This window comes from Mercenaria mercenaria, chromosome 2 (assembly GCF_021730395.1).
Source record: "Mercenaria mercenaria strain notata chromosome 2, MADL_Memer_1, whole genome shotgun sequence".
NCBI lineage: Eukaryota > Metazoa > Mollusca > Bivalvia > Venerida > Veneridae > Mercenaria > Mercenaria mercenaria.
In genome coordinates, this window is record NC_069362.1 from 91,749,013 (window position 1) to 91,765,873 (window position 16,861).

General features: G+C 37.0%; 1 protein-coding gene across 1 annotated transcript in view; it reads left to right on the forward strand.

The window, feature by feature from the left end:
* LOC123562369 (uncharacterized) overlaps positions 1-16,861 on the forward strand; it is a 221,535-nt gene that overhangs the window by 18,613 nt on the left and 186,061 nt on the right. The window contains exons 4-8 of the mRNA XM_053537208.1: positions 6,176-6,357; positions 8,398-8,472; positions 11,251-11,352; positions 14,066-14,170; positions 14,920-15,045. Coding sequence (XP_053393183.1) covers positions 6,176-6,357; positions 8,398-8,472; positions 11,251-11,352; positions 14,066-14,170; positions 14,920-15,045 — 590 coding nt within the window. The remainder of the gene's footprint in view (positions 1-6,175; positions 6,358-8,397; positions 8,473-11,250; positions 11,353-14,065; positions 14,171-14,919; positions 15,046-16,861) is intronic.

Below are 16,861 nucleotides of genomic sequence, written 5' to 3' on the forward strand. Positions count from 1 at the left end.
CTTATGAAAAGTCACAAGAAGCCAGTGATGTTTTGTCTCTGTTTCTGATGACTATTACATGTGAGCCGTGCCATGAGAAAACTAACATAGTGGCTTTGTGACCAGCATGGATCTAGACCAGCCTGCGCTACCGCGCAGTCTGGTCAGGATCCATGCTGTTCACTAACAGTTTCTCTAATTGCAACATGCTTTGAAAGCGAACAGCATGAATCCTGACCAGACTGCGCGGATGCGCAGGCTGGTCTGGATCCATGCTGGTTGCAAAGCCACTATGTTGGTATTCTCAAGGCGCGGCTCATGTGTATTTTAATGGTACAAACAAGTCATCACTCTGTTAATGTAAATACAAAAATCAATACTTGATTTTTATGCCCCCGGCATCTACTGATGCGGGAGGCATATAGTGATTGTCCTGTCCGTCCGTCCATTCGTACATCCATACAAGGTTAACCAAATGGGACCATTTCGTGTAGCATCAATACCCCTAACTAGAATGACTTGATCAGGGTGCATGTACCACGTGACTTTTTCGCTAATCTGGGGTGCCAAAAACATGGCGGATTCCTCGATAAAGGTGACATTTTCTTAAATAGCTTTTAACCAACTTGTTCAAATAAAGGGAAACATGGATGAGTGCCATCTTACATAAAAATCCAACACTCGGCTACAAGTTTTTTGTTTCAAAGTCCGTTAGTTTTCTCTTAAAGTGCAACCGCGCAACTGAAGTGAACAAAGTTGATGATGTTAAGATGGGGGACATTTTCGTAAATTCAATAAATTAACCTTTTAAAAGACCGAAAAAGACTACTTTGCGACACATATATTTGTATGAATATTCTCGCGACATATACACCTTAAGAAATTACAAAATAAGAGCCTTACATAGCTTCCGGGGACAGATTTATGAAATTGGTAAGTAGGGGTCCGGTTTTGTTAATGCTAAGACGGGGGATTGATTCAACGATTTGGTAATGGAAGTCTTTGGTATTTCATTTTCAGTTAAAGTTTTTCCATGTTGATACTGCTCATTATAGAATAATCCCATTATATGTATGTTAAAATAGTCATGACAAATGAAAGCTTTCTACCGACTTTAAACTGCATATTTTACCTAAAGTGAAATGCTTAATTTGACTGATTTAATGAAAAATGCACCAACTTTCACTCTGTGGTGTCGGCCCGGTACAATTTCTCCTTCTTTGTTGTATAGTAAAACAAACACTTTTGGAAATGGATTCAGCGGCGAATTTCACAACAAAAAGTTTACAGCATTGAGAGCTCTGTATTTCTGATCGTATTCAATAAATCATAAAGAAACACTGTCATCAACAATGAACTTCTTTGCTACATATCAAAGTACTCAGTCACTCTTTATGATTTCCAACCCACATCTGTCATGGCTGCCAGTCTGGAATAGCTCTCCGCACAGAAATGTAGTCCTGAAAAAAAACACACAAACAAAACAACTGTTAAAGACATCAGAAATGACACAAAATGTTTAACAAGTCAAAGTAGAGATGGCTTCAAATTGGGAACTTCAAATTTCAAAGAACTGCTTCCTAGGCTATAACGACCGGAAGTACTTCAATACCTGGGTGACACCCTATGTGTCAAGTTGACGCTTCTTAACAATATTACTACATTTCCAAGTCGGCTTTGGAAAAGTCTGTTTTTTATCGCATTCGTTTTGTCTTCATTGTTTAAGTTAATTGGTTTCTTTGGTTTAACTTTCGATAACTCTAGCTGAAACAGGTCTCTAATTATTAAGAATGTGAACCGTTCTTGCTTTTGCTTTGCTTCTGAAAATGGGTTATAATCTGCACAGCAATGTTAATCTCAAAATTTGTCTTTTTAGATCTTGTGTGCTATTTTTACGGCTTTTATTGGAATATATATCTAAACTGCAGTTTGAAATGAAATAAATTATCATACTTTCAAAGTCTTAATAATGTTATTTAGATACATGTATTGAATTATCAGAGTATGTGCTGGTAATTTCTTCACATGTGTTGTGAAATCATAGTAAATGTTCGAAGGTTAAAGTTTAAAGAATTTTTTTAAACCATTGAATTACCACAGAAGAAAACATAATTCAGAGCCAATATTTATCATAAAACACATTGCAAGTTTAATAGACGCAGTGATCATTTTGATACTTAATCATACTATAAAGAGGTCATGTTCTAAGATCTCTCTCACAGACGACTGCGATTCGAAGCCCGAAACCAACCATGTCTCTTATGAAAGAAAGTGGACATTGTCTTTAAGAAGATTTGAATATGGTGCCGGTTCTTCCCAGGAACGATGGTTCGATAAACTGACCACAATAAAACTGGCATTAAATTTCATAAAATGAACAAGTGAATGAAGTATTGCCATGCAATACAAAGTCCCCTACTGGAAGGCACCTAATTTTCTCTACTGCAGTATAACATAATGAACTGATATCTGTCAATGATGTATAAACAATATTGTACTACATATACAATATGTTATAACAACACACTTGGATTAAAATGTGCATATATAAAAACCCACAGTTGTTTTCATATTGAATTTTTTTGGCTGATTATAAAAATGTTATCATGTAAGTTATTTATAGTAACAACAAAGGGAAATTAATCTTTAAAAAAAAAAAAAAAAAAAATAAAAATAATATAAGTCCACAAGAAACTCTTTACCAGGTAGAGACAGGTCAAAATACACCTAAAAATTGGATGTAACATGCATGCTGTACCACAGAAAAGTGGTCTCGATTTTTCTCTACCGCCAGTAATAAAAAAGTTACATTAAAATCTATTTATAGTAACAACAAAGGGACGTAATTCTAAAAACAAGGGTGCCTCATGGTGGTGAACATTTGGTCCAAGTTACATCAAAATCCCTCCATGCATGAAGAAGAAATGTTCCATACAAAGTCATTCTTGAATTTGACCTTTGACCTCTAAATATGACCTTGACCTTAGACCTAGGGACCTGGTTCTTGCGCATGACATGTTGTCTCATCCAGGGGAATATTTGTGCCAACTGATATCTAAATCCTGCTTTGCATGACAAAGTTATAGACCGGACAGGAAAAAAATCCTCTTGACCTTTGATCTCAAAGTGTGACCTTGACCTTTAAGCTAGGGTACTGGGTGTCGTCTCATCATGGGAAACATTAGTGCCAAGTAATATTAAAATCCCTTCATGGATGGCAGAGTTATGGACAGGACAGGAAAAAAACTCTGTTGACCTTTGACCCCCAATTGTGACCTTGACCTTTGAGCTAGGGGTCCGGGATTTGCGCATGACACGTCGTCTCATCATGGGGAACACTTGTGCTAAGTGATATTAAAATCCCTTAATGAATGTCAGAGTTATGGACCGGACACGAAACAGACCCTGTTCATGCTATGTTAACATTTGACTGCTAAGTGTGACCTTGATCTTTGAGCTAGGGGTCTGAAAGTTGTGCATGACACATCGTCTTATTATGAGGTACATTTGTGCCAAGTAATATTAAAATCCCTTCATAGATGGGAGAGTTATGGACCGGACAGGAAAAAAGCCTTGTTGACCTTTGACCTCCAATTGTGACCTTGACCTTTAAGCTAGGGGTCCAGGTTTTGCGCATGACACGTCGTCTCCTCATGGGGAACATTTGTGCCAAGTAATATTAAAATCTCTTCATGGATGGGAGAGTTATGGACCGACAGGAAAAAAGCCCTGTTGACCTTTGACCTCCAATTGTGACCTTGACCTTTGAGCTAGGGGTCCGGGATTTGCGCATGACACATCATCTCATCATGGGGAACATTTGTGCCAAGTAATACTAAAATCCCTTCAAGGATGGGAGAGTTGTGGACCGGACAGGAAAAAAGCCCTGTTGACCTTTGACCTCCAATTGTGACCTTGACCTTTGAGCTAGGGGTCCGAGTTTTGCGCATGACACGTCGTCTCATCATGGGGAACATTTGTGCCAAGTAATATTAAAATCCCTTCATGGATGACAGAGTTATGGACCGGACACGAAATTGCGGACGGACGGAATGACGGAATGACGGAAAAGTGCATTCCTATAGTCCCCGAAACTGGTTTTCAACCAGTAGGGGACTAATAAAGACTAATAAGTTGAAGGTAAAATCATTTATGAATGCATGCAAAAACGTTGACACTATCTAGTTTCTTAGTAAGTTGTTGCAAAGCTAATAGCACTGAAAAAGAATTAAAGCCAATTTCAGTCCCTTTCGATCTACAAAAAAGATGAGAATCGGTTTCAAGCGTATACATCGCAGACCGATTCTTCGTTCAAACGACTTGAGACATTTACAGGCTCAGTAAAATGATATTCTGTGGGCTGTGTAGGCTATTCGATATAAAAAAAACATATATTTTTACCAACAATATCATCGAAACAAAAAGGTGCCTAGCAACAAACTAACATTTCACATTCAAAATAAAAGAACTCTTATCAACAAGAATTTTGCTTAAATGCATTTTTGTCACAAAATTTCCTTTTGAACCCATTTATTAATATACTAAATGCACTTCAGTTGAAATTAATGAAGAACAATAATTAATAAAAAAAAATAAAATAAAGGGGAAAAGCGCTACCTTTCCGACCAAAAGTAAATCATAAATGACCATATTTTGAAATTCGAAATGATTTTCAAATTTACTTTGATTGAGAAGTTGGGCACCAGATCATACTAAGGGTCATTGAAACACAGGACCAAACGGTCTCCTGCAAACCACGGCAGTATCAGCTGTGAAAAATGTAAAGTAATCCAAATTATAGTCAAACCAATTTCTAGAAGTAAGGAGAGATGGACAAAATGGGCAATGCTTAAAATATGCCAATGTGAGATCGTAATATAATAATGTTATTAGTCTCGCCGGAAAAGACCGCTCGCCGCAGTTATACATGTAAGGTCCAAGATTTCTCTGGCCTCTTTCGTGGTTTTTTTTGGAATTATAAGCCCTTCCGCATTCCTGGCACACAAATGTCTGAAATGTAAATGCGCTTTAGTACTACAATGATAATAATAATTCATATTTTTAAACCAAAAAGGACATTCTGAACAAAATGTCTTAAAATAAGATATCTGGAAATAACATCTACATTTCGATTTCTTTTGACAACTTACTATCGCTAATGTCAGTTGCGCAAATGTATTTTATTCAGCCTAAAAAAATAAAGTTAACGCGGCTGAAACAGAATTCAATATAAACTGATGCTTTTTCAAAAACTTAACAGTATTCTTTACATGGTTACTATAAAATTATCTGGACATGACACTTTAATCGCGTTAGAAATGTAGTACATAAAGTGAAAGTTGATGCATTTTCAATTAAATCAGTCAAATTAAGTACTAAGTAGTTCACTTTAGGTAAAATTTTACAGTTTACAGTCGGCGAAAAGCTTTCACTTGTCATAACAATTTGAAATTTACCAGACATATAGCTAGATTTTTCTTAAAGTAAGCAGTATAAACATGGAAAAAAAACTTAAATGAAGCAGGTTAATGAAATACAAGACTTCCAATAACATATCTTTTAATCACGCCCCCGTCTTAGCATCAAGAAAAACGGACCCCTGCTTAGCAATTTGATAAATCTGGACTCGGAAGCTATTGAAGGCTCTTAATTTGTAATTTCTTGAAGTGTATACGTCAAGACAACACTCGTACAAATATCCATGTCGCAAAGTAGTCTTTTATGGCCTTTTAAAGGGTTTATCTATAGAATTTGCGAAATGTCCCCAGTCTTAACATCCTCAAATTTGTTCACTTCAGATGCGCGGTTGCACTTTTAGAGAAAAAGAGCGGACTTTGAAACAAAAAACTTGCAGCCGAGTGTTGGATTTTCATATGAGACGGCACTCATCTATGTTTCTTTTTATTTGAACAAGTTGGTGAAAAGATATTTAAGAAAATGTTACCTTTATCGAGGAATTCGCCATGTTTTTGGCACCCCAGATTAGCGAAAAAGTCACGTGGTACATGCACCCTGTTGATACTAATGCAGATGTAGCCTGTGACCATTCCTCATCTTCAGACATCACTGACTTCAGTTTGACCTTGACCTTGAACTTGACCTCTTTTTGGACTTAGGTTGCTTTGTATCGACAAGGATGCCACCGGTGGCATGAAGCGTTTATTGAACTAGCTCCTTGTTTAATATTTATTTACAGATTTTAAACCCCAAGATGAGAAGCTGCAAATGATCCGTGTGCCAATTGGAGGTGCGAGCAATATTTTTTTAAATGGCTCAACACCAAAAGATTATAATACAATGGTGAAATATGGAATAACTGTTGGCTGGGATGGATCTGGATATATTACGTTACTGGTGGAAGAACCAATAAATCGAGATGTAGGTAGATCTTATAAAATTCAGGTCCAGAGTACTGGTAATAGTTATTCTTCAAGTGCTTTCAACTATTGAAATCCTTGTCATACAGTCGGGAAGTCAGACAGTAGTATTTGTCAAATGTTAACCAAAACAAATTGAAAACATACTTTCTACGGTTTTCTTGTAGCTCACTGGAGAACATAGTGCTGAAGGTCAGCTACATGTATCATGATCACTCTATGTTCATCGTTCTCCTCAATAATTTGACTGCTTACACTTTGTGGAAGTCACAATTTTTGCACAAATTTAGGTCACTGAAACAAATAAAAAACAACCTTGTTAACATGTACTCTATAGGGAAAAATCTTCTGCCTAATCTTCATTACTCGTAATTGGGAAATCCAAAGTCAAAAACTGGGTCATGGTCAAATTAGAAAAACCTATTGAACACTTTATAGATAATCTGATCTTCACTAAACTCAGTAACAATGTTTGTGGGCATAATATCTCGGCCAAGTTCGATAACCAGCCAAATCGCATGTCCGCCCTCTAAGTCAAATAGTTTTCCTCCGATCTTCATCAAACTTAGTGACAATGTTTGTGGGCATAATATCTCGGCCAAGTTTGATAACCAGCCAAATCGCCTCGGGCACTCCTGGATTATGGCCCTTGAATTATTCAAAAATCTGCAAATTTAGCCTTGCCTGCTCTCTTAGTCGAACATTCTTCATCTGATCTTCACCAAACTTGCTGACAATGTTTTTTGGCATAATATCACGGCCAAGTTTGATAACCAGCCAAATCACCCAAGGCACTCTTTGATTTTAGCCCTTGAAATAGGCCAAGTTCGATGATGGGCGTATTTTGTGACAGTCTTTCACTCTTGTTTACATTTAATGAATATTTGCCTTTATGAAATCTGGTTAAATTGGAATCTGATTTATTTATGGTCAAATACTAGGTTACAATGAAAATTTGTAGACAAATACGTCAACATTCAAAAGGCAATAATAATTTCTAAATTAACATTATACTTGATTTACATAAAACAGAGTCAGAACATTTGCTTTAATGAAATAAAGTTCAAATTTGATACATGTACTAGGTTAACAGGGGTAAGTCAACTGCATATACAGAATCTTCATGACAAGTTTTAGCAGTTTTTTATTCATCAAGCAGTGGAATAAGATAAAAGATGGTCAGTTTTTAAAAGACATTGTTTCAGCTCTGATGAAATTCAGTAGTGATAATTAGTGCTATGCTAATTTCAGCAACTGAAATGCCTGATTTGTATGATGAAACCATCTGGTGCATATATCATTGCTATGATCTCCACAACTAAAACATGATATCAAGATTGCTTGGATAGAAGTGGAGTTGATGTCCATTTGAGCCGTGCCATTCAGGAGAAAACCAGCATAGTGGGTTTGCGACCGGCATGGATCCAGACCAGCATGCGCATCTGCGCAGTCTGGTCAGGATCCATGCTGTTTGCTTTTAAAGTCTACTGGAATTGGAGAAACTGTTAGCAAACAGCATGGATCCTGACAAGGCTGTGCGGATGTGCAGGCTGGTCTGGATCCATGCTGGTCGCAAACCCACTATGTTGGTTTTCTCATGGCACAGCTCATTTATCTTTTCAAGTGTGCTGTGAAGTCAAATCTGAGCTATTGCAATACTCTGATACCTTACTATCTGTCCTGAGCAAACTCTTTATCTTAGTTAGTACTCATCCCAACTGAATTGAAACATGCCTTCCCTATGATAATACCAACTGAATGGCATATGTTGCGTTATTAATAAAGCAATAGCTCTACTTTCCATTGATGATACATATTTGCATTGTTTTATTAAATGCCTTACAAGATATTTTCATGCTTACAAAAGGTTGGTGGTTCTTCCCAGGTGCCGGCTTGTGATGAAATAATGCATGGAGGGGCACCTGGAGTCTTCCTCCACCATTAAAGCCGGAAAGTCGCCATATGACCTATAATTGTGTCGGTGCGACGTTAAACCAACCAAAAAAAACATGTTTTCATGTGAATGTTGTTTTAATTTCAGGGCAATAATACCGATAACAATGATGATTTGGATGTTATCTCGTTCCTGCTAGCATGTGAATATTTTATCGACGGTGTAAGTATAAAAATCGACATTTTCATTTTTAGCTCACTTGAACACTAAGTGCAGAGGGTAAGCTATTGTGATCACTCACCATCCGTTGTCTGTCCATCCCTTCTCACTTTTTTCAAACGATATCTCCTCTCAAACTATATGGGCTAAAAACATAAAAGAATTCAAACATTTGAAGAAATTTCACACACATAGTCTTTCTGTGACCCTCTACCAATATTTTTCAAACTATTTCAATGTTTCAAAAAACATGGCCACAAGTGAGTGTGGTCACTTTTCCATAGATATGTTTAGTGTGAACTTTAAAAACTTCTTGTGTGAAACTGCTGGCCTAATTTTGAAATAATTTCATACAAATACCATAGTCCTTGAGTAACCCTCTACCAGACAAAAATGTTCAAATTATTCTGATACATCAAAAAACATGACCGCCAGAGGATGTGGTCACTTTTCCCTACATGTATGTAGTGAAAACTTTGAAAATAGTTGTCTGATTTTACAACAATTTCACAAAATAATTTCCCTGTGTGACCTTTTACCAAGATTATTCAACTTATTTTGATTCATCAAAAAACATAGGTGCCAGGGGTTGCCAGGGGGCATTGTCATTTTTCCATATGATACAACTGATATTTCCATACAGTGATTTTCAGAATCTTTTTACACAAATGATCCTTTGACAATCCTTTGAGTATAATTTGAATTATTCTTATTTGTTAAAAAAAAACCCATTGCCACCAGGGATTGTGGTCACTTTTCTCTATATGTATATAGTGGAAACTTTGAAAATCTTCTTGTCAGAAACAGCAGGCCCAATTTTAAAATGATTCAACAAATGTTCCTTTGATTACCCTTTATAATTGATGAATTTATTCTGATTTGTCAAAAAACATGGCCAGCAGGGTGTGTGGTCACTTTTCCCTACATGTATGTATTGGAAACTTTAAAAATCTTCTTGTTTGATATTGTCTGTTAGTATCCTATGTCATCATTCTCCCAACCTCTTACACCACATCCCCCATCCCCAACACATGCTCACTTTACCCACCCATATTTATTAAAATGAAATATTTACAGTACTAGTGTAACATTTCAGGAATTGGAAGGCAAATTATATTAGCTTACGGTTGCCCTCTCCTAGAAATATTTAAAATATAATTGTCAGAAAATACTGGTACTATTTCAAAACTTCACAGACATATTCCATGCAAAACCATCTACCAAAACTGTTCAAGCAAGCGATGTAACTCAGGTGATCAGTCTAAGACCACTGTGGTTCTTATGTTTGTTTGTACATTTAAAGTAACTATAAAATCTGTCTGTTCTCAAGTCTGTTAGAAATTTTCCTACAGATGATGCTTTTGAGTTGAGCTATACTGCGCAAGTATTATTGATCAAGTTGTAATTTGGTTTTGGTTACTTTAGCACACTTGGAATACATACATTTTTTATTTTCAGAAATTTGTTATTGACTAGAATTGAAAAACCGGGTTATTGAACAGGAGATGTTCAAATAAGGGCACTCTGGCACCCTATTAGGGGCTGCAGGAGATAAAAAATAGAAAATCTTTAAGCAAGTCCTTGTTATGACCTTCTTTGTAGATCATAATGGGACGATGTGTCATGCTCAATACCCAGACTCCGTAGCTGTAAGGTCAAGGTCACACTTAGAGGTTATAGATAATCATCGTCTGTGTCTTGTCCGGTCCATGATTCTGCACAAGGGTCATTTAGCTGTAATTGTAAATGTATAAGAAACCAAGAAGTGCCTGATGTTTCTTCATGTGTATCAATTTAACGGCTAATTCTGTTATAACATGTGGTCTTTTGTTCAATTTAATCAATATCCAATAAATATGTATGCAACCTTTGCCAAAAGGTCATAAAAATGTAAATAAACAGGGTCAAAGTTACTGGTCAGCAAAAGCAAAAAGTGAAAACTTTGTTGCTTCAGAAGAAATATTGTGTAAATACCTGGTAACCAACAATGTTTTTTGGTCCACATTAACTCCCGAATTTTATTAACTGGTACCTGATGTTCTAAAAGTTACCTTTACAAACGGCTCTTGTGGCTTTAACTATTATTGCAGACTTGTAGAATGAAAAATGCAGCATTACTATGGTTGCAAAACATTAGGTGAGCCGCGCCATGTGAAAACCAACATAGTGGCTTTGCGACCAGCATGGATCCAGACCAGCCTGCGCATCCGCGCAGTCTGGTCAGGATCCATGCTGTTCGCTAACAGTTTCTCCAATTCCAATAGGCTTTAAAAGCGAACAGCATGGAGCCTGACCAGACTGCGCGGATGCGCAGGCTGGTCTGGATCCATGCTGGTCGCATACCCACTATGTTGGTTTTCCCATGGCACGGCTCAGGTGGATTATGTAGTGCAGCTCTTCATTCACCAACAGTAGAGTCAACTTTTTCTGGTGCATGTGTACCTGAAAAAGAAATTTTCTGGTACCATACAATTGTCATGCATTTCATTTGTTTATTAATTACCTCCCTTTAATATGATAACATATTTCATTATTTTTCCTTGCCTATTTAAATATAAAATCAAATTAAATCTATGAAATTTGAAAGCATTCACCTATTGGAGATTTCGAGATGTTTTCAAACTTTATTATGTATTCATTATATGATATACCGGTACATTGTATAGTTATGATTTATATACATTGTTAGTATGTTTGCATGCAATATGTTTTGTGACAAATGTTCATAATTGGGCTGATGTTGTAACTCTATTACAAATTTTTGTTATGAAATTTATATAGTTGACAGCAACAGAGTACATAGAAATGACACTAAATGTGAGAGATTCTAATGATAATGCACCACAGTTTGGACAACCTTCGTATCAAGTGAATATTAAAGAGGTAAGCAGATTTTTTTTCAGTTTAAAACAGTTTAATTATGCAGTTTACTCAATATTTTACAAGTGATCTTTATAGAATGAATGGTTTTCTTTTAATTGATGGATAAGCATTTTATTGTACTGTCTAGAAAAAAAAAAATCACACATGAAAAAAACAACAGCAAACTGACCATAGACCTTTATTTTGAGCTCACCTGAGCCAAAGGCTCATGGTGAGCTTTTGTGACTGCTCAGTGTCTGTCGTGTGTCATGTGTCCTGCGTCGTCCGTCCATCAACATTTTCTAAAAAAAATCTTCTTGAAAACCACTGGACAGAATTACATCAAACTTCACAGGAATGATCTTTGGGTGATCCCCTTTCAAAATTGTTCAAAGAATTGAATTCCATGCAGATCTCTGGTTGCCATGGCAATAAAAAGGAAAAACTTTAAAAATCTTCTTGTCCAAAACCGCTAGGCATAGAGCCTTGATATTTGGCATGTGACATCATCTAATGGTCCTCTGTGAAGATTGTTCAAATTATGCCTCTTGGGTGAAAAGACGCCCCGCCCCGGGGGTCCCAAGTTTTACATAGACTTATATAGGAAAAAAAACTTTAAAAATCTTCTTGTCTAAAACCACAAGACCTAGGCCTTTGACTTTTAGTATTACCTTGAGGTCCTGTGCCAAAATTGTTCGAATTATTCTCCCGGGGTGAAAAGAGGCCCTGCCCTGGGGGTCTCTAGTTTTACATAGACTTATATAGGAAAAAGCTTTAAAAATCTTCTTGCCTGAAACTGCAAGGGCTATGCTTTTGATATTTGGTATGTTGCATTGCCTTGTGGTCCTCTACCAAAATTGTTCAAATTATGCCCCTGGGGTGAAAAGAGGCCCAGCCCTGGGGGTCCCAAATTTAACATAGACTTATATAGGGAAAAAATCTTCTTGTCTGAAAGTTCAAGGCCTAGGCCTAGGCCTTTGATATTTGGTATGTAGCATTGCCTAGCGGATATCTAACAAGAATGTTAAAATTATTCCCACGGGGTAAAAAGAGGCCTCGCCCTGGTGGTCACTTGTTATATGAGTTATATAGGAATAAATACCTCAAAAATTATCAGATCATATTTCCTAGACTGTTTAATTATAATTACCTGATGACCCCAAATGATTAGGGGTCACCTGACTGTGACCTTGAACTACTGACCTACTTTCTTGTTTTTAGCTCACCTGTCACAAAGTGACAAGGTGAGCTTTTGTGATTGTCCGTCCGTTCGTGCGTGCGTAAACTTTTGCTTGTGACCACTCTAGAGGTTACATTTTTCATGGGACCTTTATGAAAGTTGGTCAGAATGTTGATCTTGATGATATTTAGGTCAAGTTCGAAACTTGGTCATGTGCGGTCCAAAACTAGGTCAGTAGGTCTAAAAATAGAAAAACCTTGTGACCTCTCTAGAGGCCATTTATTTCAGTGGATCTTCATGAAAATTGGTCAGAATGTTCACCTTGATGATATCTAAGTCAAGTTTGAAACTGGGTCATGTACCTTCAAAAACTAGGTCAGTAGGTCAAATAAAGAAAAAACCTTGTGACCTCTTTAGAGGCCATATTTTTCATGGGATCTGTATAAAAGTTGATCTGAATGTTCATCTTGATGATATCTAGGTCAAGTTCAAAACTGGGTCAACTGCGGTCAAAAACTAAGTCAGTAGGTCTAAAAATAGAAAAACCTTGTGACCTCTCTAGAGGCCATACTTTTGAATGGATCTTCATGAAAATTAATCAGAATGTTCACCTTGATGATATCTAGGTCAAGTTCAAAACTGGGTCATGTGCCTTCAAAAACTAGGTCAGTAGGTCAGATAATAGAAAAACCTTGTGACCTCTCTAGAGGCCATACTTTTCATGGGATCTGTATGAAAGTTGGTCTGAATGTCCATCTTGATGATATCTATGTCAAACTTGAAACTGGGTCAACTGCGGTCAAAAACTAGGTCAGTAGGTCTAAAATTAGAAAAACGTTTTGACCTCTCTAGAGGCCATACTTTTCAATGGATCTTCATGAAAATTTGTCTGAATGTTCACCTTGATGATATCTAGGTCATGTTCGAAACTGGGTCACATGCAATCAAAAACTAGGCCAGTAGGTATAAAAATAGAAAAACCTTGTGACCTCTCTAGAGGCCATATTTTTCATGAGATCTTCATGAAAATTAGTGAGAATGTTCACCTTGATGATATCTAAGTCAAGTTCAAACTGGGTCATGTACCTTCAAAAACTAGGTCAATAGGTCAGATAATAGAAAAACCTTGTGACCTCTCTAGAGGCCATATTTTTCAATGGATCTTCATGAAAATTGGTCAGAATTTTTATCTTAATGATATCTAGGTCAAGTTCAGAACTGGGTCACATGAGCTCAAAAACTAGGTCACTATGTCAAATAATAGAAAAAAACGACGTCATACTCAAAACTGGGTCATGTGGGAACAGGTGAGCGATTCAGGACCATCATGGTCCTCTTGTTTAAGATGCAGCCTTGAAATTTGTTTAACACGTACAGTTTTGCACACTGATCATAAAACTGACTTTCACTGACCATGAATATTACCTTCTGACCTACTTTCTAATATATTTTCCATTTTTAACATGTGGCTCATATTACTCAGGTGAGCGATTCAGGATCATCATGACCCTCTTGTTGTAGATATAAGCTCTACAATATATGATATATTTTCAGGCTACTCCAGTATCGTCCACTGTGCTTGATACCATTGCTGCCACAGATCTGGATGCTAATGAAAACAAAAAGCCGTTCTATAACATCATATCAGGAAATTTTTATGTAAGTATTTTGATTTATCCATAACAGGGAGAGAAAGTAGGATTTGAACCACAACCTAGGGTCATCAGGTGACACTAGTTCTGAAGTTTATTTTTTCTTCTTGTGTAATAAAATACGAAAAAAATTATTTGAGACATACACATACATGTATATAGATTTTTAGCCTTTATGTGCTTTATCCATGAGATCGATGACTGTTCAAAACATTTGTTTGACAGAATTCAGCATTTCTGGCACCATTCATTCATTACCTCTGAATCGTATCAAAACTTTATAATAAGACAAAATCTGGACACATTGGTTTGCTGTACTCAATCAATATTTACATAAATTTGCTGAATTTTATGCCTATTATCAAAGACCTAGGAGGCATGTAGTGTTTGAATTGTCTATCCATCCCTCCATCCATCCAGCACTCCATTTGTCTGTCAGTCCATTACAATTTCTTGTGTACTCAACAGTTCCTATAGTTTTCATTCAATTCAGTCATCTCTTGGTTTACGTCATCAACATGATGTTGACATACATATAGCATGGGTATTTCCTTATCCCATTATTATTCCCCCACAAACAGTATATGGAGGCTATATTAGGTCACTTGTTGTGCTTTGAGGTCAAAGGTCAGATATATCAACTTTGTATCAGCTCCATACTGTCCAAACAGCTTGGAAGATCTTCCGTTGTTTACTTCATCAAGATGGAGATTTACCTTGTGTGACTTATTGCTTATTTTGTATTTTGTTTTTCAGGGTACAAACAGAGTTTTCTCAATGCCTGAATCTTCAAAAGGATACATCATGTTGGAAAACAAAGTTGACTTTGAGCTTTTAAACAGAAATTCCAACTTAGATTTCAGTATCGTTGTCGAGGCCAGGGTATTTAATATCTTACTGCTTTTTTGTTTGCATTTTTAGATTATTTTCTAAAATTAATAATATTGCCTAATATAATGATAAAAGATCATTCTAACATGACCCAATTTGTTTTTCTATTAAACATAGAAGGTTGAAAATGGTGTGTTATTATACAGCAATTCATTTTCCTGACATCACATTTATTTCGTCATAGTGTCAAGCGGCATAGCGTTGCGCTTAAAAAGACACCAACAGAAAAAAGGCAAATATCTAATGGTTGTCATCAAGAATGTACTTTAAAATCCTTGGTTACATGTTAGAATTGAAATAATATATCTCATTTAGTGATTTGCTCTTGAATAAAATCATTGTTTGTCTTTCAGATGTATATTACTCTATTACTCGGTCTGCGCCCTCATGATATAATTCCTTCGCATCTGAACTCCAATGGTTTTATTCAGCGACAAATCACTAAATGAGATATATTATTAGTCCCCTACTGGTTCCCTATGGGGACTATTGGAATGCCCTTTTCCGTCCATCCGTTATTCTGTCTGTCCGTCCGTCCGTTTTTCCGTCTGTCCGTCCATCTGCAATTTTCGTGTCTGGTCCATATCTCTGTCATTTATTAAGGGATTTTAATATCAATTGGCACTAATGTTCCCCATGATGAGATGATGTGTCATGTGCAAAACCTGGACCCCTGGTTCAAAGATCAAGGTTACAATTGGCAGTCAAAGGTCAACAGAGCTTTTTACCTGTCCGGTCCATAACTCTGCCATCCATGAAGGGATTTTAACAGTACTTAGCACAAATGTACCTCATAATGATAAGACAATGAGTCGTGCACAACTTTTAGACCTCTAGCTCAAAGGTCAAGGTCATACTTGGCAGTCAAATGTTAACATGGCATGAATAGAGTCTGTTTTCTGTCCAGTCCATAACTCGGCACAGTTGTTCCCAATGTAACCCGCTGGAAACCCTAACCCCTGGCTCAAAGGTTAAGGTCACAAATAAGGGTCATAGGTCAACAGGGCTTTTTCCTGTCCTGTCCATAGCTCTGCCATCCGTGAAGGGATTTTAATATTGCTTGGCACAGATGTTCCCAATGATGAGACAACATGTCTTGGGTGAAAATTGAACCCTTGGCTCAAAGTTCAAGGTCACAATTGGAGGTCAAAGGTCAATAGGGTTTTCTTTCCTGACCTGTCCAGAATTCTGTCATCCATCAAGGGGTTACAATTTTACTTGGCATAAATGTTCCCCATGATGAGATGACGTGTCATGTGCAACACCCTAGTTTAAAGGTCAAGGTCACACTTGGAGATCAAAGGTCAGTAGGATTTTTTCCTGCCCGGTCTATAACTTTGTCATGCAAAATAGGATTTAAATATCAGTGTGCACAAATATTCCCCTGGAAGAGACAATGTGTCATGCGCAAAACATGGGCCCTAAGATGAAAGGTCAAGGTCACAGTTGGAAGTCAGAAGCCAAAAGGGCTTTTTTTCCTGTCCAGTCTTTAACTCAACAAACCTTAAAGGTTATTTTAATATTACTTGGCACAAATGTTAACAATCGTGAGACAGAATGTCATGAGCAAAAACCAGGTCCCTAGGTCTGAGGTCAAGATCACACTTAAAAGTCAAAGGTACAAGAATGACTTTATCTGGAGCATTTCTTCTTCATGCTTGGAGGGAATTTGATGTAACTTGGCACAAGTGTTCACCACCATGAGACGGGAGTGTGTGCGGAAGAACCAGGTCCCTATGTCTAAGGTCAAGGTCACACTTAGAGGTCAGAAGTCAAATTCAAGAATGACTTTGTCCGGAGCATTTCT